General features: G+C 43.1%; 3 protein-coding genes across 5 annotated transcripts; 1 reads left to right on the top strand and 2 right to left on the bottom strand.

The window, feature by feature from the left end:
* Positions 1-1,619: 1,619 nt before the first annotated feature.
* Positions 1,620-17,503, bottom strand: LOC119486422 (BUD13 homolog). The gene is made up of 2 exons (XM_037766522.1): positions 17,493-17,503; positions 1,620-2,509 (listed from the first exon to the last, which is right to left on the bottom strand). The coding sequence occupies exon 2, from the start codon at positions 2,349-2,351 to the stop codon at positions 1,692-1,694; it is 660 nt and encodes a 219-aa protein (XP_037622450.1). The 5' UTR covers positions 2,352-2,509; positions 17,493-17,503; the 3' UTR covers positions 1,620-1,691.
* si:dkey-19e4.5 (UBA_like_SF and PTH2 domain-containing protein) lies at positions 2,577-12,360 on the bottom strand. Of its 3 annotated transcripts, none has more exons than XM_037766551.1 (7): positions 11,067-12,360; positions 7,657-7,770; positions 6,446-6,517; positions 6,260-6,334; positions 5,688-5,785; positions 4,150-4,264; positions 2,577-3,995 (listed from the first exon to the last, which is right to left on the bottom strand). In XM_037766551.1, the coding sequence occupies exons 2-7, from the start codon at positions 7,762-7,764 to the stop codon at positions 3,909-3,911; spliced, it is 555 nt and encodes a 184-aa protein (XP_037622479.1). In that variant the 5' UTR covers positions 7,765-7,770; positions 11,067-12,360; the 3' UTR covers positions 2,577-3,908. The 3 variants fall into 3 exon arrangements, with proteins under 3 accessions (XP_037622479.1, XP_037622471.1, XP_037622461.1); XM_037766543.1 differs by having other exon boundaries at positions 11,078-12,360; XM_037766533.1 differs by having other exon boundaries at positions 11,089-12,354.
* On the top strand, positions 17,088-19,080 carry LOC119486368 (E3 ubiquitin/ISG15 ligase TRIM25-like). Its single transcript, XM_037766451.1, has one exon. It carries the CDS (start codon positions 17,112-17,114, stop codon positions 18,765-18,767), a length of 1,656 nt encoding a protein of 551 aa, XP_037622379.1. The 5' UTR covers positions 17,088-17,111; the 3' UTR covers positions 18,768-19,080.
* The last annotated feature ends 2,655 nt before the right edge of the window (positions 19,081-21,735 follow it).

The following is a 21,735-nucleotide window of genomic DNA, read 5'->3' as shown; positions in this document are numbered from 1 at the left end:
TCTTTGGTTAAATCACAGCGTTGGGTTTTAACTACGTCATGAGGGGGCGGGCTCTGCTGTGAGGAGGAGAGCGAGACATTCAGCTCCATTAAGAGCTGTGTGTGTGTGGCGGGAGGAGGAGAGCGGGAGAGGGAGAGGCTGATACCGGGGAGAACCTGACACCCAGCACAGCATCTGGACCTGAAAAGTCCCGGGAAACGCTCGTTTATTAAAGTCAAATGCCATGGAATTGATTTTAATTCGTTAGTGGGATTAATGCTGTTCACTTGAGGGTTATATTCATCTATTTAACGAGGAAGGAGCTCTCATTACATAGCGGTAGCTGCACGGGGTCTCTGGGGCGCAGTTCCAGGGGCAGCAGAGGCTGGGTCAGCCCACTGGGTCAGCTCCATGGGGGGGTCAGAGCTCCACCTACCGGCCCGTCAGCTCCACCTACCGATCCGTCAGATCAGTGGTGTCGCTCCGGTAGCGTCTGGTGAGGGGTTGGACCCGGTTGGACGGGGACATTGACCAGTGGGTGCTCCCGGGTTGCGTCTACTTATTACTGGTCCCTCCTACTGCTGTTAGTCTATTCCCACTGATCCCCCCTTTAACCCTCAATGGTTTAACCCGACACTATACCTCCACCAGCAGCTGGTCAATAAAACTATTCCTGGGATCTGTATATTTGAGGAACGGCCGAACAGAACTTTCGCTGTGATGTTTTAGTATTTACATAAAGAAGAATAGAGACGCAGCTCTAGTTTCTAGTTATTTTACTGGTTTATCCGCATCACACTGGATTATAAAACAAAACGGAAACGTTATTCTCAACAGATATAAAGTAAAAGAACATTTATAAACAAATAGTCATAAATGACGCGATGGTTTCCTGTCCTGTCACGTGACTCAGAGGGACGACTGTGATTGGCTGCGGTGATAAATGCTGACGTCATTTGTTGCTTTGGTGTGACGAGCGACCGGATCAGACATTTATTAATTATATTTTAATTCTCTTGAAGTTCCACTTTCACAAGTGTAAATTTACCAAAAAGCCTTTCTTTGTATCTATGAAAGAAATGGAATTATATCTGTCAACAATTTCTGCCTCACAAAACAAAAAAGCAATGAAAACAATGAATGTATGCAATCTTTAATGTTTTTAAGTGAACTTATTATCATACGCTCACGTTTTTATTATTTACTTTGTTGGTTTTGTTTCATTTCTGTTGACCCTTTCTGTTTGTCACAGCTCTTTGTTTATGTTTTTGCTATGCTTCTTCTGTATGTAAATGTTTTTAATGTTTTCTGCTGTAACTGTGTATACTGGCGTTTTGAAATAATAATAAAAGAAATTAAAAAAAAGACCAGATCAGACATCAGAATAATAACATGCTTCCATCATTCCTTCATGTCACTGATTTAAGACTCTGAGCTTCATAGATCAGAACCAGCACACGCTGTTCTGATTGATCCAGCAGCATATAGAAACACATGAGGTGAACAGGCCGACCACAGCAGTGATGCGGGTGTTATAACCCTACCGGCTCCATGTTGTTGCACTACATAGGCTGTAACTTTAAATAATAAACATGTAACGTGCTTCACCTTACTTATAATTTCACCAGTATATACAAACATGTGTTTTATGAGTTCTCTTAGAATAATGTGAAGTATCCGCCTCCCTTTAGAACCACCACAATAAATAACGCTTAACAACTGAAGGTCGGTTTCCTCGGTTCCCAGCCGGACTCTGATGGTGGACTCTGATGGTGGACTCTGATGGTGGACTCTGATGTTGGACTCTCATGGTGGACTCTGATGTTGGACTCTGATGTTGGACTCTGATGGTGGACTCTGATGGTGGACTCTGATGTTGGACTCTGATGGTGGACTCTCATGGTGGACTCTGATGTTGGACTCTGATGTTGGACTCTGATGGTGGACTTTGATGGTGGACTCTGATGGTGGACTCTGATGTTGGACTCTGATGGTGGACTCTGATGGTGGACTCTGATGTTGGACTCTGATGTTGGACTCTGATGGTGGACTCTGATGTTGGACTCTGATGGTGGACTCTGATGGTGGACTCTGATGGTGGACTCTGATGTTGGACTCTGATGTTGGACTCTGATGGTGGACTCTGATGTTGGACTCTGATGGTGGACTCTGATGGTGGACTCTGATGTTGGACTCTGATGGTGGACTCTGATGTTGGACTCTGATGGTGGACTCTGATGGTGGACTCTGATGTTGGACTCTGATGTTGGACTCTGATGGTGGACTCTGATGGTGGACTCTGATGGTGGACTCTGATGGTGGACTCTGATGGTGGACTCTGATGGTGGACTCTCCTGGTAGGCCGTGGCCATGTTTCTCAATACTGTTGCTGTGGTGAAAACATCAGTGTCACATCCGTCAGGTCCAGACCAGGCACTGCAACATGTCTGAGCTCACCCCCCCCATGCTGCCTCAGCCTCAGCCTCAGCCTCAGCCTCAGCCTCAGCCTCAGCTCCAGCCTCAGCTCCAGCTCATCTCTCATTAACATCCTCTGTTTGTTCTGTGAGCTAACAAATGAAACACCATTCATTCCCACATGCTTGTAATCTGGAGGCATTTTAATGGTCTCCATAGTCTTGAAGCACTCACACAAATGACTGTATAGAACATAGGAGGTATCAAAGTGTGGACATGTTACTAAAATTGACAGAACTTTGGGATTCTTCAAAATGTACATTTCATATTGCATGCATGCCGCTGCCTTTTTTATTTTTAAAGATTTCCGTTACAAATAAAATCTTTGACATTAAGCTAAGAGTCGTGGGAGTGGCAGCTCATGCCAACAGATATTGGTTAGTGAGACACACAACAGCTCACACATCATTCTGTGTGTATTAAGATTATTAGTGTGCGAGACTGTTCACCAGAAGTCCGTAATAACTGTCGTACACACACGTTGTGTCAGGCTGTAAATTAACTTCATTAGTGTAAACTCTCCTCCGCAGGCAGTCAGAGTGCATACCGTCAGGCCCAGCAGACCTTCACTACACCACATTTTGGCTCCACACAACTTCTCACCCTTCAAATTCTAACAATAAATCTAGAAATTATAATTTTCTCCCTTTTGCACAAAGAAAAAAAACCAAAACAATATAACAAAGTCCAGTAACTGTGCATACTGTTTAGGATGGCACACCACAGATTATACAGTATATGGCCCCCAACAGGCATATGTATACAAAATATAGCCATTTATCAATAATGAGTAATGTTATTGATTCTAAAGGAGAGGGATCTTTGGGAGAATAGTTGCATACAGACACATTTAAACGTCAAAAATGAGTGTTCACAATATTATCAGTTAATAACCCTTCACTCAGGAGTAGTGAATCCAACGAGGGAATACTACATCTGCTATGGGTATAATTATAATTACATTATGTATTAGCCTACAGTACACTGCCCCTTGAATAAGCATAACTACAATATTGGTCAACCACCAGAAATACTTGATTTTACTTTGCCATATCAGAAACTGGACAACAGACTAGACGTGTGTGTAAACTGATGAAGTAATCTTAAGACTCTAAGTAGGCGGCCTGTTTGAAAAAGAGAAAGGTCACCAGAAAAAGAAAATTAAACTGCCTTCTCCTCACTCCTCTGTGAACAACCGGTCTCCCCCCCTCCTGCTCTCCTAACGGCCGACTAAGCGGCTCAGACAAAGAATGAAAGGGAAACAAATGGCTGAGGGTGTTTGTTTTCTGGTGTTGGGACATGTCTTGTTTTCCTTTGCTCTTTAGGTCTTTTTTTAAAGGTTGTTACACGCTTGCATGCCAAGACTCTCCCCGCCGCTGGGAAATGCTGCCCTCTGCTGGATGCACTGTGGCACTGCAGAGCAATGCCTCCCCCCCACAGTGGGGTTGAGCCCCTCAGAGCAGCTTCAGACTCCCGGTGACGTTGTTCACCATCTCCTCCTCGCCCATGATGGCCAGGACGGTGCGGGACCCGGACTCCAACTGCCAAACACAAGACGGGTTAGTTTCAAAGAACTGGGCAGCACCGACGACATCTAATCATGTTTTAACCAAATATATTAGTACCAATATTTAGACAATAGCTATGGGTGCCTCCAAAAGACATTTACACACAAGATAACTGTGTTCTCCTCACCTGGGTGAGTCCAGCATCCTGGACCAGGTACGTGGGCAGGCTGAGGCTCATGGCCAGGGCCTGCAGCTCCAGTAGATGAGCCACGTTGGTGCCCTGGACCACCACCTTCTTGGCTCTGTATCAACAACATGCACATTGATTTTCCATCAATAATATTCATTAGAAATTTACTTAATTATTCAACAATTGGTGCCTTCAAATGAAACTCGTGAGTGAGAAACTCGCTGCTAAGCAACGGCAATATTAACGTTACTGTCGGCGTCTAGAAGCCACAGAGGCTAACAGTTTAGCGAGCTAGCAAGGAGGTAACATAATGCAGGAAATGCAAAGACATAATGACAGAGGAAGAAGGTGAGGCCGTTGGGAATATCAACATTTTAACTTCCATGGCCTCCGCCATTTCTGACAACATCAACAAACACGTCAGAACTCGTGAACTCGGAGCTTTTAGAAACTTTCACAGGGACATTTCATACGGACTCTTCTGGTGAACACGACCCCATTTGAAGGCACCAAGTATTATAAATGCTGACAAAAGAAGTATAGAACTAAATAAAACCTCCGTCGTCAACAATGTCAGCAACGAAACACTCGACTGAACTCCTGACAATGTGCTACTATAAAGCATAAAGTTGGTGGTTTGCGGGTCGGGTCGGATTCGGGTGGTTGAGTAACGCATACTTTTACATGTTGGGTGGCTGATTGTCTCTCATAACGGACGGTGGGTCCGACTGAACCGCATCATTAATGCACGCCATCAGGAGCAAAGCTGCATTCTTAATCGTTCACCGTGTTTTTCATCAGGATAAGATGAAATTTGATGTGAAATAAGTCTGACTAAAATGACAGAAATGTTCAATATAATCTGATGACTAAACAGGACTAAGATTAATAAAATAACACCTGACAAAATTGTGAGAGAAAACATTTTGACTAAAATCGAATGACTTCGGTGAGTAAAACGCTTTGAGTTGTTGTCGACTAAAACTATGAAGGATAAAAAGATTAAAATGTGACTAAAACTAATCAGCGTTTTTGTTTTAAGACTAAATCTAAAATAGCTGCCAAAATTAACACTGGCTTATTCCTCCTGATGCAAATCCAAATAATGCACGACAGGAATGCACTACTGTTTATCTTATGAAGCACAAAGGGACTACAATTGCATCTGGTTGTGCAACCCTGTGTTGTACAATGATGAATGGTCTTTTAAGAAAATATGAAATGTAAAAGATATCTGCACTACAGAGCTCTGCACGAGAGTAAAAGTTGACGTAATGGCATCGTTACGGCTTTTTAAGACTATAACTGTTAATCATTTTCCTTGCAACTCTTATGCTTTGCTTTAATTATTTCTTGTGAAATATATTGTCCCTAAAAGTGAATTAACACAGATTTACATAATCTCAAAATGTGCACATATTCAGTGTGAACCAGTTTGCCGATGAACTGAGATCATCACAAAGTTAGTGGTTGTTTAAACTGAAGATACAGAACCGATGCATGTCTTCTCTCCCATCACACTGTGCAGGCCTTACCCACTGTGGTCCCACTTCCAGGCCATCTCCCTCCAGCTGTTCTTCTCCTGTAGAGCCTGGTACAAACCCACAGCAGCGTGACCAACCTGAGCCGCCACCTGCACAAACACACAGCGCTCAATTCACTCCTACACCGGAATCTGTCAGCCGCACTGAAAATGGTCCTAAATGTGCCGTTTCTGACCACATTCAAATAAAAAAACATTTCATCGTTTTCTATTAGAATAAACAACTCAACCTAAAAATAAGATTTGCATGAAATAACTACAATTACTGCTTCAGTGCAACTGATATGAGCATAAACTTCTCCCACTCAGAGCACCTGGTTGGTATTAATCATCGGAGGAACATGGAATAGACTAATAGACTAATGCAAGTTAAAGACGGGCTTTCAGAAATAGCATCTTTACGTCACTGTGAAACCAAATAGGAGAGATTAAATAAGAGCTGGCTTGGCTAAAAGGCCTTCCTTTATCTTTCATCAGTGGAGCCATTGTTAAATATGAGGACACTTTCTTAAGGATGGATCGTGTCTTTAAACACACAGTCCACACTGGCACCGCTGGACTAACCTTTCCAACCCCCATGGCGAGGTCCATGTTCACCACAAACACCATCTTGAACATGAGGTCATCGTCTCCCTCCTCCTGAGGATCAGAGCAGACAAAGACAGACACTGAGATTTGGCTTTGGACAAACTCCACGAGGTCTAAAGTACCAAGGTGTACCTGTGGGGACTAAGGCTAGCTTATGGGCACCTCATTCTCCAGCTTGTTGAAGTAGTACATTGCCGCCTCCTCGGCAGACACGTTCCGAGTGTGAAGAAGTGCCTGAAGAGATGACAAACAAGGACAAATGTCAGCTAGAGCTGCAACCATTAATCAATTAGTTGTCAAATATTAAATGAATCGCCAAATATTCTGATAACCGGTTTGAGTCATTTTTTAAGGAAAAAAAGTAAATAATTCTGATTGCAGCTTCTTAGATGTGAATATTTCTTTCCTCTGTGACAGTAAACTGAATATCTTTGAGTTGTGGACAAAACAAGACACTAGAGGACGTCGTCTTGGGCTTTGGGAAACATTGATCCACATTTTATAGACCAAAGAACTAATCGATTAATCAAGAAAAGAATTGACTGATAAATCAACAATGAAAATAATCGTCTCAGTTGGGTTTTTACGTCAGTTTGCGCCACGCGGCCTCTCGCCTGTTTACAGCCAGCTCTCTGTGCGTTGAACACAAACCAACTAGCCAACAGTCTGCAGAGATGCTGCCCAAAAGAAAAGAAGGAGAAACACACCTAGTGCGCTTGTTGGATCCTGTTGGGTCTCTAAACTATGGTGTACGGTCTCAGACCTGCTCTATATATAAAGCGTCTCCAGATAACTTACTATGCTATACTATTACTATACTAATAACTGTTGTGATTTGACGCTATACAAAAATAAATTGAATTGAATTGAATTGAACCTCCTGTTAAACATTATGAAAGACTTGGGAGTATGCACGGCTGCATGTAAACGGGAATATTAGTGGAATATTCATTTTCATTAGCCATGTTAACAGCTTAGTAGGAATATTGTCTTTCTCGGGTTAAGAGCAAAAAACTGAATATTTTGTGCATGTAAACGTCGTCACTGAAGGTCAGCAATAAGGTCATTCACAACCTAATAAACAAGTACCATCGTCACTCATAGAAAGTGTAACTAGCACAATGAATGAGTAGCTACCTTCCAGGGAGCTACAGTGATATTAGAGACAGTGTTGGTGCCATACGGGGAAAAACAGTGTGCCAATAAATGAGGTTTAAATGATGAAATCTAGCTGACATGAGGGACCCACGTTTATATTAGTATTATTTACCATCAGGTCAGCTGTACCACAGCTTTCAGGAAAATGCAACCTTCCATAATTATAACTGAATGCTGATGTAAATGTGGCCTTAACGCTGAGTGTACCGTCCCACCTGTTTGGCTGCCTCCTCTGGGATGTCCAGCTCTCTGAGCTGCTGCAGAAAGACAGGGTTGACATCCTGAGAGCCGGAGTCTGGGCCTGACTGCTCTGATGGCTCCATTCTGGACTGGAATAAAGAAAAACAACAATAGCACTGAACGCTCTGCTGCTCGGCACTAAAACCCCCCACAGGAAACAGGATACCAACAGGACATTAACACGGTACCGTGGGCCTTTCTCACAGGAGACATCTTGACTTGTCACAGCAGGAAAAGCTCAGGAGTAAACAATGAAATGTACGGTGGCTGCATCCGGTGTTACGTTGAAGTCTGTTCACCGTTGAATAGTGCAGCAGTAGATAGAGCTGGGTTAAGGGTTGGTTCAGGTGTAGGTTCAGGTGTAGGTAGGGGAACACAGATAGAAGGGAAACAGAACTCAACACAACACCGGCACCCTGTCACCCTGTCACCCCTTCACCCTGTCACCCGTTCACCCTGTCACCCGGTCATCCTGTCACCCTGTCACCCGTTCACCCTGTCACCCGGTCATCCTGTCACCCTGTCACCCGTTCACCCTGTCACCCGGTCATCCTGTCACCCGGTCATCCTGTCACCCGTTCACCCTGTCATCCTGTCATCCTGTCACCCTGTCACCCTGTCACCCGGTCACCATCACTGGGACACTCCATCACAACAGATCCACCGCTGGTGCTTCTCCTCCTATATGACATGTCAACATGTCTGCAGTGAAAAAGACTCATTATCAACAGATTTGACCATCTTAGACTAAAAATGACAAATCTACCTCAGGTCCACTATTGACATTTATTATACCTTTATTATACCTGTATTATACCTGTATTATAGCTGTATTATACCTTTATTATAGCTGTATTATAGCTGTATTATAGCTGTATTATACCTGTATTATAGCTGTATTATACCTGTATTATAGCTGTATTATACCTTTATTATAGCTGTATTATAGCTGTATTATACCTGTATTATAGCTGTATTATACCTTTATTATAGCTGTATTATACCTGTATTATAGCTGTATTATAGCTGTATTATACCTGTATTATAGCTGTATTATACCTTTATTATAGCTGTATTATACCTTTATTATACCTTTATTATACCTTTATTATAGCTGTATTATACCTGTATTATAGCTGTATTATAGCTGTATTATACCTGTATTATACCTGTATTATAGCTGTATTATACCTGTATTATACCTGTATTATACCTGTATTATACCTGTATTATAGCTGTATTATAGCTGTATTATACCTGTATTATAGCTGTATTATACCTGTATTATAGCTGTATTATAGCTGTATTATAGCTGTATTATACCTGTATTATACCTGTATTATAGCTGTATTATAGCTGTATTATACCTGTATTATAGCTGTATTATAGCTGTATTATACCTGTATTATACCTGTATTATAGCTGTATTATAGCTGTATTATACCTGTATTATAGCTGTATTATACCTGTATTATACCTGTATTATAGCTGTATTATACCTGTATTATAGCTGTATTATACCTGTATTATACCTGTATTATACCTGTATTATAGCTGTATTATAGCTGTATTATACCTGTATTATAGCTGTATTATACCTGTATTATAGCTGTATTATACCTGTATTATACCTGTATTATACCTGTATTATAGCTGTATTATAGCTGTATTATAGCTGTATTATACCTGTATTATACCTGTATTATAGCTGTATTATAGCTGTATTATACCTGTATTATACCTGTATTATACCTGTATTATAGCTGTATTATAGCTGTATTATAGCTGTATTATACCTGTATTATACCTGTATTATAGCTGTATTATACCTGTATTATACCTGTATTATAGCTGTATTATAGCTGTATTATAGCTGTATTATACCTGTATTATACCTGTATTATAGCTGTATTATAGCTGTATTATACCTGTATTATACCTGTATTATAGCTGTATTATAGCTGTATTATACCTGTATTATAGCTGTATTATACCTGTATTATAGCTGTATTATACCTGTATTATAGCTGTATTATAGCTGTATTATACCTGTATTATACCTGTATTATACCTGTATTATAGCTGTATTATAGCTGTATTATACCTGTATTATAGCTGTATTATAGCTGTATTATAGCTGTATTATAGCTGTATTATACCTGTATTATAGCTGTATTATACCTGTATTATAGCTGTATTATAGCTGTATTATACCTGTATTATACCTGTATTATAGCTGTATTATAGCTGTATTATAGCTGTATTATACCTGTATTATACCTGTATTATAGCTGTATTATAGCTGTATTATAGCTGTATTATACCTGTATTATACCTGTATTATAGCTGTATTATAGCTGTATTATAGCTGTATTATACCTGTATTATACCTGTATTATACCTGTATTATAGCTGTATTATAGCTGTATTATACCTGTATTATACCTGTATTATAGCTGTATTATAGCTGTATTATAGCTGTATTATAGCTGTATTATACCTGTATTATAGCTGTATTATAGCTGTATTATAGCTGTATTATAGCTGTATTATAGCTGTATTATACCTGTATTATAGCTGTATTATAGCTGTATTATAGCTGTATTATAGCTGTATTATAGCTGTATTATACCTGTATTATAGCAGTGGCTGTGTGCAGTGTAGAGAGCACTTTGAATCACATTCAGACTCATTTCTCAGGCTTATGAAACAGCTCCAGTAGTCTGCAGGTCTCTGAATGGATGTGTACATCATGCATATCACAGAGAGGGATGGAGGGATGGATGGATGGAGGGATGGAGGGATGGAGGGATGGAGGGATGGAGGGATGGAGGGATGGATCCCTCTCTGTGATGAGGGAACATTAGAATAATAAAGCTGCAGCTCTGGAACAGGTTATTTAGAGCTGGTTTCCCTCTGAAGGGTTCTACTGATGAACTGATGAGTTGTGACCTGATGAACTGATCCAGGTTCATCATGTTGATCTTCAGAGCCTTCAGAGCATCAACATGAATGAAGTGTGATGATAGATAAACACAACACTGGAAGAAGCAGTGAGCTAACATGCTGTCAGCAGCAGCTAGCCGTTAGCTCGTGCATGCTAACGCTAGCTGCTACACTCCATTCAAACAAAGCAGCTAGCTAGCGTTAGCATTAGCAGCTAGCGTTAGCATTAGCAGCTAGCGTTAGCATTAGCAGCCTTTACATTACTGACATATCTCCCGGGATGAGGATCACATCTCACTAACACGCTGAACCTGACTGTTTTAATAACATTAAACTAACGTTTAGACAACCTTCCTCTGCTCTACAGCACAAACACAGCTAGCGTTAGCGTTAGCATCAGCAGCTCCAGACAGTTACCTGTTCTTTACCTGGTGTTTACCTGGTGTTTACCTGGTGTTTACCTGTTCTGTGCAGCGAGCTCAGCAGCAACAACGACGGTGATCTCCTCTCTGCTTCTGGACTCTTACTGTTCTCCTGCGACGGAACCAGTTTCTGTTTGAATGTGAAACATTCAGTGAGATTCAGTCTGCAGCGTTACTCCATCACACCCAGCAGCTAGAGTCAGGAGGAGGAGGATGCTGCTGTTACTACAGTTACTGTTACTGCAGCGTTACTCCATCACACCCAGCAGCTAGAGTCAGGAGGAGGAGGATGCTGCTGTTACTACAGTTACTGTTACTGCAGCGTTACTCCATCACACCCAGCAGCTAGAGTCAGGAGGAGGAGGATGCTGCTGTTACTACAGTTACTGTTACTGCAGCGTTACTCCATCACACCCAGCAGCTAGAGTCAGGAGGAGGAGGATGCTGCTGTTACTACAGTTACTGTTACTGCAGCGTTACTCCATCACACCCAGCAGCTAGAGTCAGGAGGAGGAGGATGCTGCTGTTACTACAGTTACTGTTACTGCAGCGTTACTCCATCACACCCAGCAGCTAGAGTCAGGAGGAGGAGGATGCTGCTGTTACTACAGTTACTGTTACTGCAGCGTTACTCCATCACACCCAGCAGCTAGAGTCAGGAGGAGGAGGATGCTGCTGTTACTACAGTTACTGTTACTGCAGCGTTACTCCATCACACCCAGCAGCTAGAGTCAGGAGGAGGAGGATGCTGCTGTTACTACAGTTACTGTTACTGCAGCGTTACTCCATCACACCCAGCAGCTAGAGTCAGGAGGAGGAGGATGCTGCTGTTACTACAGTTACTGTTACTGCAGCGTTACTCCATCACACCCAGCAGCTAGAGTCAGGAGGAGGAGGATGCTGCTGTTACTACAGTTACTGTTACTGCAGCGTTACTCCATCACACCCAGCAGCTAGAGTCAGGAGGAGGAGGATGCTGCTGTTACTACAGTTACTGTTACTGCAGCGTTACTCCATCACACCCAGCAGCTAGAGTCAGGAGGAGGAGGATGCTGCTGTTACTACAGTTACTGTTACTGCAGCGTTACTCCATCACACCCAGCAGCTAGAGTCAGGAGGAGGAGGATGCTGCTGCTGCTGCTGCTGCTGCTGTTACTGTTACTGCAGCTGCAACGTTACTCCATCACACCCAGCAGCTAGAGTCAGGAGGAGGAGGATGCTGCTGCTGCTCTGCTGTTACTGTTACTGCAGCTGCAACATTACTCCATCACACCCAGCAGCTAGAGTCAGGAGGAGGAGGATGCTGCTGCTGCTGCTACTACTGTTACTGTTACTGCAGCTGCAACGTTACTCCATCACACCCAGCAGGTTGAGTCAGGAGGAGGATGCTGTTACTGCTGCTGCTGCTGCTGCTGCTGTTACTGCTGTTACTGTTACTGCAGCTGCAACGTTACTCCATCACACCCAGCAGGTTGAGTCAGGAGGAGGATGCTGCTGATGCTGTTACTGCTGCTGATGCTGTTACTGTTACTGCTGCTGCTGCTGTTACTGCTGCGGTTACTGTTACTGCTGCTGCTGTTACTGATGCTGTTGTTGCTGTTACTGCTGCTGCTGCTGATGCTGCTGCGGTTACTGTTACTGCTGCTGCTGTTACTGATGCTGTTGTTGCTGTTACTGCTGCTGCTGATGCTGATGCTGCTGCTGTTACTGTTACTGCTGCTCTGCTGTTACTGCTGCTGCTGTTACTGTTACTGATGCTGTTACTGCTGCTGCTGCTGCTGATGATGATGCTGCTGCTGTTACTGTTACTGCTGCTGCTGCTGCTGCTGTTACTGTTACTGCTGCTGCTGTTACTGATGCTGTTGTTACTGTTGCTGCTGCTGCTGCTGCTGCTGTTGCTGTTACTGTTACTGTTACTGCTGCTGCTGCTGCTGTTACTGATGCTGTTGTTACTGCTGCTGCTGCTGCTGCTCTGCTGTTACTGCTGCTGCTGTTACTGTTACTGATGCTGTTACTGCTGCTGCTGCTGCTGCTGTTACTGTTACTGCTGCTGCTGTTACTGCTGCTGCTGCTGCTGATGATGCTGCTGATGATACTGTTACTGCTGTTACTGATGCAGATAATCTGCTGCTGCTGCTCTGCTGCTGCTGCTGCTGGTGTTACAGCTAATCTGGTGATGTTACAGGATGCTGCTGCTGCTGGTGTTACAGATAATCTGGTGATGTTACAGGATGCTGCTGGTGTTACAGATAATATGTTGATGTTACAGGATGCTGCTGCTGGTGTTACAGATAATCTGGTGATGTTACAGGATGCTGCTGCTGCTGGTGTTACAGATAATCTGGTGATGTTACAGGATGCTGCTGGTGTTACAGATAATATGTTGATGTTACAGGATGCTGCTGCTGGTGTTACAGATAATCTGGTGATGTTACAGGATGCTGCTGCTGCTGGTGTTACAGATAATCTGGTGATGCTACAGGATGCTGCTGGTGTTACAGATAATATGTTGATGTTACAGGATGCTGCTGCTGGTGTTACAGATAATCTGGTGATGTTACAGGATGCTGCTGCTGCTGGTGTTACAGATAATCTGGTGATGTTACAGGATGCTGGTGCTGGTGTTACAGATAATCTGGTGATGTTACAGGATGCTGCTGCTGGTGTTACAGATAATCTGGTGATGTTACAGGATGCTGCTGCTGGTGTTACAGATAATCTGGTGATGCTACAGGATGCTGGTGCTGGTGTTTTCTAAACCGAATTGGGAGGTCTGGGGGTCCGTCCCCCAGAAAACATAGAGTTTCAGAGACTTTGTTTCCTGCATTCTGGAGACTTTAAAAGAGTGAAAATAACAAAATAATAACTTCACTGCAACTGCATTTTATGTTAAACTTTTAATTTGACCTTTAACTCCCAGGAAAGAAAACTGAATAATCGGCCCCTCTGATGTGAACTTGAATGTTGTAAAAGGGTCAGACTGTTGGATGTGTGGAGGGAGGGAGGTCCAGAGCCTGTGTTGGTGTAAACTGGCAGCCTTTCTAATGTTGCTGATCACATCGTTTTGCAAGTAGTTGCAACTTTCAACTCATCTTGTCATGAATCTTTGGTGAAAAGTTCAAACGCCCCCCAAGAACACCTCAACACCCCCCTTACAAAAACACTGATGACTGCTGCGGGTTTTCAGGCTGATGACGACCTAAAATGGTGGACACATTTGAGCTTCAGATGTCCTACAGAACCTCTGTCTTTCCTTGAATCTAAACTTGTTAATACAATATATTGTACTACCCAAGTGATGCTGTACAGGTCTTCACCAGGGAGGTTTTATAGAGGAAACGTGATGACAAAAAAAACTCACACCTGTGTCTTTAATTATTAGGGTGTCTTTAGGGTGTCTGGGTAGTGTGTAGATCTTGGTTGTGTGTAGATCTTGGTTGTGTGTAGGTCTTGGTAGTGTGTAGGTCTTGGTTGTGTGTAGGTCTTGGTAGTGTGTAGGTCTTGGTTGTGTGTAGGTCTTGGTAGTGTGTAGGTCTTGGTAGTGTGTAGGTCTTGGTAGTGTGTAGATCTTGGTTGTGTGTAGGTCTTGGTAGTGTGTAGGTCTTTGTAGTGTGTAGGTCTTTGTAGTGTGTAGTTCTTGGTAGTGTGTAGGTCTTGGTAGTGTGTAGTTCTTGGTTGTGTGTAGGTCTTTGTAGTGTGTAGTTCTTGGTAGTGTGTAGGTCTTGGTAGTGTGTAGGTCTTGGTAGTGTGTAGGTCTTGGTTGACCCTCACCTTTTACCATCTTAGGTTTATGGTATTTCGCATTCTTCCTGTTTCTGATCCTGGAATGAATGAAAGGTCACTATCCATCATTTTTGACACGTTTTGTTATGTTTATCTCTCTCAGCACGTTTTTAAAAACAACGGCAGTGCTGAACATGTACGTGATGACAATGAATACAAAGCAAGCAACAATAAGAACAGAGTAAAAACAATAATGTCACTCGGAGAGCGCAGACCTCCGCCAAGGTGCGTGACTTTAAAAAGCAGATCCCAGCTCCCAGCCGGCGGTACCGTGAGGCGGTCGGCTTGTTATTAACACGGTGTGTTTCCGTGTAACGTATCGGCGGAAGCCTCTCTCATTCAGCAGCCTTGTTATGTCTGTATAACGTTACACTACGTTGTCTCTCATCCTGTCAGCTACCGCTTTGTTCTTCCTCACCACGCATGGCCAGCAGCTCCCGTCGCACCTCGGAGTCTCGCCACACATCCACACACGTATCTCTCTGCTTTCAGAAGGAAGAAGAAGGCTGGGTCATGCTTCATCAACGCATCATCAGTTACACTGTGCATGTGTTATACCCTGTGGTCTTAATGCTCAGGCTCATCGGAATTCTTAAAAAAAAATCCTGAATCCAGATCATGATCCGGATCGCCGCCAAAATCAAAAGGATTGTTCATTGTGCCACATCCCACCCCTCCAAAATATTTCATTCAAATCCATCGCAAACTTTTGGAGTAATCCTGTTAACAGACAAACAGACAAACCAACGCCGTTGAAAACATAACCTCGGGCCTTGAAGGAGGTAATAATGTGCACATAATAACGGTAAAGGAGTTGCAGCACAACAGAAAATAAACTTAATGAAACGCCAGCAAAAAGAGGATCAGCAGCGACTTCAATTATTCTGTTTGTCTGAACTGTTGATATGAAAGGTTAGCTGTTCCAGAGGTTAGCGGCGGAGGACTAAATTTAGATATGATTTCACTTGCATCTTGCACATCAGAATCTGATTCTAGCTAGCGCTAGCTTCTGATCCCACTCCGTGCTCAAATGGACCACAGGTGTGCCAAGTTGGCTATCCTGATGAAAACGCCTATGGTGCGTGCATATTAGCATGTGCACGTGCATAAACGAACGTGCGGTGCACTTAAGGATCCCGGTTTGGGGGTTTGAAAATATGGTCACCCTGTCGTAGAACAAAAGGATAATCTCTTCAGCCTTGTGTTAACCACAGACCTTATTTCAGGCCTCTAACAAATCCACCGACTTCCAGACGAGGGAACCGGAAGTGCTAAACTGCGAAGTCATATCCGGGTTTTAGGACTCATTCCTGTAGCTCTCTGTAGCTAGCTAGCTAGTGAGCTAGGCCACATGCATTTATTTTGCAGTTATTAAATCAGATTGCTCCGTCCTGACCGAACAGTCCCCGTAGGTGCAGAGAAGGCAAGGCGTCATGGTCTCGGTGGTCACGCAGTGCAGCAGCTGAGCAGAGCGTCACTACTGGATATTTTGAGCATGCTTACTTTGAGGAATTGATGTCAGCACAAATTCTCAATTCATATTTGAATTCTTACATACATCTTTCAAAATGATGTCCTTCAATTTAAATAACATAGTTTAATATAAAATGTGCATAAAGCACAACCCTTTAAGACGTCTATTATTCAACGTAACATTGCATTCTGGGATATGAGTGAACAGAATCTGTGTACATGACAACAAAAACACAGTTATACTGTGAACACAGAGGTGTGCAGTGTTTATGTTACATATTTACAGGCTTGTATGCATTTTTAAAACATGCAATGACATTTTAAAAAACATGGTCTGAAACTGGGCTACACCTGGCCAATAGATCCTGCTCTATATCAGAGCTAATCTGGAGCTACTGCGTAGAGGTGATGTTGAAATGACTTCTATTGCTCAGTGAGCCTCTTCCTGGAATGAACCTTGATAACCCCTCCCTCCTCTTCCTGCTCTCAAACACAGACAGTATCACCCAGTTGTATGTATACTGCATGCAACAGTACGTACTTTGTAAGGGCAGCTGCAGTGTAACAAAAGTAAAAAGGCAATGTATGTGATTTGGGACGTAGTCAGTCGTGCTGCTCCTCGTCCTGGAATGAACCTTGTTAACCCCTCCCTCCTCGGTCCTCTTATTTCCTTGTTCCCTCCCCTTCAGATTGACAGTTTGACGGTGGGTGTAACCGACATAACACATGATGATTACATCAGAGCTCAAACTAGTGTCGGTTCTCAGGAAGTGAAACTCAGACAGTCGTTGCTACTGTGAGGTGAAATGGTGCAGAAAGGAGTTCAGCTGGACGAGGAAGCAATCTCTTGTTCAATCTGTCTGGATCTACTGAAGGATCCGGTGACTACTCCCTGTGGACACAGCTACTGCATGAACTGTATTAAAGGCTTCTGGGATGGAGAGGATCAGAGGCACATCTACAGCTGCCCTCAGTGTAGGCAGACCTTCACACCGAGGCCTGTCCTGATGAAAAGCACCATGTTGGCAGATTTAGTGGAGAAACTGAAGAAGACTGGACAACAAGCTGCTCCTGCTGATCACTGCTATGCTGGACCTGAAGATGTGGCCTGTGATTTCTGCAATGGGAGGAAACTGAAAGCCTTCAAGTCCTGTCTGATGTGTCTGGTCTCTTACTGTGAGAAACACCTCCAGCCTCATTATGATATGGCTCCATTAAAGAAACACAAGCTGGTGGAGCCCTCCAAGAAGCTCCAGGAGAACATCTGCTCTCGTCACAACAAGGTGATGAAGATGTTCTGTCGTACTGATCAGCAGTGTATCTGTTATGTCTGCTCTGTGGATGAACATAAAGGCCACGACACCGTCTCAGCTGCAGCAGAAAGGACCGAGAGGCAGAGAGAGCTGGAGGTGAGTCGACTCAGCATCCAGCAGAGGATCCAGGACAGACAGAAAGATGTGAAGCTGCTCCAACAGGAGGTGGAGGCTGTCAATCGCTCTGCTGATAAAGCAGTGGAGGACAGTGAGAAGATCTTCACTGAGCTGATCCGTCTCATGGAGGAAAGAAGCTGTGATCTGAAGCAGCAGGTCAGATCCCAGCAGAAAAGTGAAGTGAGTCGAGTCAAAGAGCTTCAGGAGAAGCTGGAGCAGGAGATCACTGAGCTGAAGAGGAGAGACGCTGAGCTGAAGCTGCTGTCACACACAGAGGATCACAACCAGTTTTTAATCAACTACCCCTCACTGTCACCGCTCAGCGAGTCTACATCCAGTATCAATATCCGTCCTCGGCGCTACTTTGAGGACGTGACGGCGGCTGTGTCAGAAGTCAGAGATGAACTACAGGACGCTCTGAGAGACAGATGGACAAACGTCACACAGACAGTGACTGAAGTGGATGTTTTACTGTCACAACCAGAGCCCAGGACCAGAGCTGGATTCTTACAGTATTCACGAGAAATCACACTGGATCCAAACACAGCACACACACAGCTGTTATTATCTGAGGGGAACAGAAAAGCAACATCAATGAGAGAACATCAGTCTTATTCTAGACATCCAGACAGATTCACTGGATGTAATCAGGTCCTGAGTAGAGAGAGTCTGACTGGACGTTGTTACTGGGAGGTGGAGAGGACAGGGGGAGGAGTTTATGTAGCAGTCACATACAAGAGTATCAGCAGAGCAGGGTGTGTGTTTGGATTCAATGACAAATCTTGGATGTTACATTGTCACATTAACAGTTATACATTTTGGTACAACAGAGTTAAAACTCCCGTCTCAGGTCCTCAGTCCTCCAGAGTAGGAGTGTACCTGGATCACAGTGCAGGTATTCTGTCCTTCTACAGCGTCTCTGAAACCATGACTCTCCTCCACAGAGTCCAGACCACATTCACTGAGCCTCTCTATGCTGGACTTTGGCTTTTAGGTAATGATAACACTGCTGAGTTGTGTAAACTGAACTAGACAGAAGTCATTTGAGGGTTAGATTCTGTGTTTAACTCTTAAACCTGTCTGGTGTCCATCATTGTTGCTGCAGAGCTGATTTGTGGCTGCACCGCAGAGGGCCAGCGGAGAACAGTTCAGTGTTCACGTTTTCTGTGTTTACATGTCAGCGGTTCATTGAATCATTACATCGTGCTGTTGTTGTGCATGTGCTGTTGTTTCTATCGTTTATGTTACGTTACGTTGTGCTTCATATTGTGTTACCGTGCATTCACAGCAAGCAGGAAGCTTAAATTAGCAGACACATGTCCTACTGCGGTATGAACCCAAAATAAACTGTGCTGTGATTTAATCGCAATAAACAGATTAAAATGATGCCGAAATAACAATATAATGATGTTGATTTGTAAAAAGTCTGTATTCATGCTTTGTCAGATCTGTTACCATACCATTACCAAAAAAACTGAAACCTTTACACCTTGCAGACTGTATGTCATGCTGAAACCTTTTCACCTTGCAGACTGTATGTCATGCTGAAACCTTTACACCTTGCAGACTGTATGTCATGCTGAAACCTTTACACCTTGCAGACTGTATGTCATGCTGAAACCTTTACACCTTGCAGACTGTATGTCATGCTGAAACCTTTACACCTTGCAGACTGTATGTCATGATAATACCTTTACACCTTGCAGACTGTATGTCATGCTGAAACCTTTACACCTTGCAGACTGTATGTCATGCTGAAACCTTTACACCTTGCAGACTGTATGTCATGCTGAAACCTTTACACCTTGCAGACTGTATGTCATGCTGAAACCTTTATACCTTGCAGACTGTATGTCATGCTGAAACCTTTACACCTTGCAGACTGTATGTCATGATAATACCTTTACACCTTGCAGACTGTATGTCATGCTGAAACCTTTACACCTCGTGGAGCAGCTACAGAGAGCTGACAGAAACACGGAAGTAAAGATGATCCGCCGTCTCATCTAGTTGTGTTGGTGTAAACTGGCAGCTTTTATAATGTTGCACACCACATTGTTTTACAAGTAGTTGCAGCTTTCAACTCGTCTTGTCATGAATCGTTGGTGAAAGGTTTTACCAGAACAAGAGAGGCAGAGACATCCATGTTTTCTTTGAGCTTTGTTCTTCGTTTTTTTGGATAAATAAATCTGTAGGAGCTATTTATATGTTGTTAGTATTTAGTTATTGTTTTATCAATAATAAGTAGTATTGTTTGATTTATTATTCTAGGTGTTTACTTTATTAGGTATTTCATTATCATTATTTATTTTAGAAAATTATTTATGAATTATTAATAAAATAAATAAAACATTTATTTGTTATTTAATTTTTTTGAAAATTATTTATTATTATATATTAAAATTATTTATTATTTTATGACTTTATGACTTATTATTTTCTTCCTCAGCATATTTACTTTTTTGCTTAATTATTTAGTTTGTTTTGTTTATGAATTGGGTAAAACATATAGGTAGGTAGGCAGGTAGGACCAGCATGCACCTGGGTGGGTTTATGTTTTTTTACCAGAACAAGAGAGGCAGAGACTTCCATGTTTTCTTTGAGCTTCATTTGCTTGTTTTTTTGGATAAATAAATCACCGGAAACATTCTGCATGGACGATGGACTCTTTTGCCTACATACCCACGGTGCATCAGTGGCTCTTTGATTCAAACAATAATCATTTTAAGAATACTTTATTACATCAGCATCTGTTCTCTTATTAAACAGGTTAAATCACTACAAGTTACATTTTTAAATCAGTATGTACAATGATATTAACACACAGAATAAGAAACATCCTTAAAACTGCTCCTTGCAGAGCCTGCTCTACATTGCCAAATTTATACAGCCTAATAACAGTTATAGTTTTCCCTCAAATGGCTCGTCTTTATCTGAACCGACAGAACGAACCGTCCGCTCACATGACTCATTAGTTGCTTGTGTGTGTTAAGTTCTGTAGTAATAAACCTACGGGCTACTTTCTGACACGCATGGACACAAATGATAATCCTGGTCTCTCTCATCTCTTTTGGTCACTGATGATGACGAGGAGGGCTGGGTATCAAACCTCATTACTCTGAAAGTAGAAACTAAACTGTGTCTGTAGATCTGAATCACAGCCGGCACAAAGTCTGTCTCCCTGTCGGATCGGGTTTCCTCTCACGTTCACCCGATGTGTTCTCATCACATGCTGACGCTTCCTCAGACCCCTCTGCGGCACTTTCTCGGTCGCTGTCAGGGCTGTAGTCAAGTCCTACTTAATCGAGTCCGAGTCAACACCAAGACCAGGTCCAGGTGAGTCCGAGTCAAGACCAAGTCCTAAGGCAGTCGAGACCAAGTCCAGAGCAAGTCGAGTCCTGTTCAACACCATAACAGACAATAGTGTCTTTCTAATATAGTGATTTAGTGACTTAGGATGGACAGAAATAATCTATAAATAATATGATCTATCTTCTATAGCCGAGCCCGTGTCCAAGACAAGTCCGAGTCCAACAAGCACGAGTCCAAGACAAGTCCGAGTCCAACAAGCACGAGTCCAAGACAAGTCAGAGTCCAACAAGGCATGAGTCCAAGACAAGTCCGAGTCCAACGAGGCACGAGTCCAAGACAAGTCCGAGTCCAACGAGGCACGAGTCCAAGACAAGTCCGAGTCCAACGAGGCACGAGTCCAAGACAAGTCCGAGTCCAACGAGGCACGAGTCCAAGACAAGTCCGAGTCCAACGAGGCACGAGTCCAAGACAAGTCCGAGTCCAACAAGGCACGAGTCCAAGACAAGTCCGAGTCCAACAAGGCACGAGTCCAAGACAAGTGCAAGACTTCAAAAACGTGGACTGGAGCCCGGACTGGAGTACTGCAGCCCTAGTCGCTGTAAAGACGTTCTTAATGTTGTGAACTAAACAAAGACATTTGCTTAGGATCACCGCGGACGGGTTTACTCTGTAGTTAACGGGAAGCCCG

This window comes from Sebastes umbrosus, chromosome 1 (assembly GCF_015220745.1).
Source record: "Sebastes umbrosus isolate fSebUmb1 chromosome 1, fSebUmb1.pri, whole genome shotgun sequence".
Lineage (NCBI taxonomy): Eukaryota > Metazoa > Chordata > Actinopteri > Perciformes > Sebastidae > Sebastes > Sebastes umbrosus.
Note: the sequence above shows the minus strand (reverse complement) of the source record. Positions and strands in the feature narration are given on the sequence as shown.

Bases quoted from the DNA above. Each gene is read 5' to 3' on its own strand.
- LOC119486422 (XM_037766522.1), bottom strand. From the start codon at position 2,351: ATGGCCACGGCCTACCAGGAGAGTCCACCATCAGAGTCCACCATCAGA.
- si:dkey-19e4.5 (XM_037766551.1), bottom strand. From the start codon at position 7,764: ATGGAGCCATCAGAGCAGTCAGGCCCAGACTCCGGCTCTCAGGATGTC. The intron at 6,518-7,656 runs GTGGGACGGTAC...TCATCTCTTCAG, and splicing joins CAGAGGAGGCAGCCAAACAG to GCACTTCTTCACACTCGGAA. The intron at 4,265-5,687 runs GTAAGGCCTGCA...TTGTTGATACAG, and splicing joins TGGAAGTGGGACCACAGTGG to AGCCAAGAAGGTGGTGGTCC.
- LOC119486368 (XM_037766451.1), top strand. From the start codon at position 17,112: ATGGTGCAGAAAGGAGTTCAGCTGGACGAGGAAGCAATCTCTTGTTCA.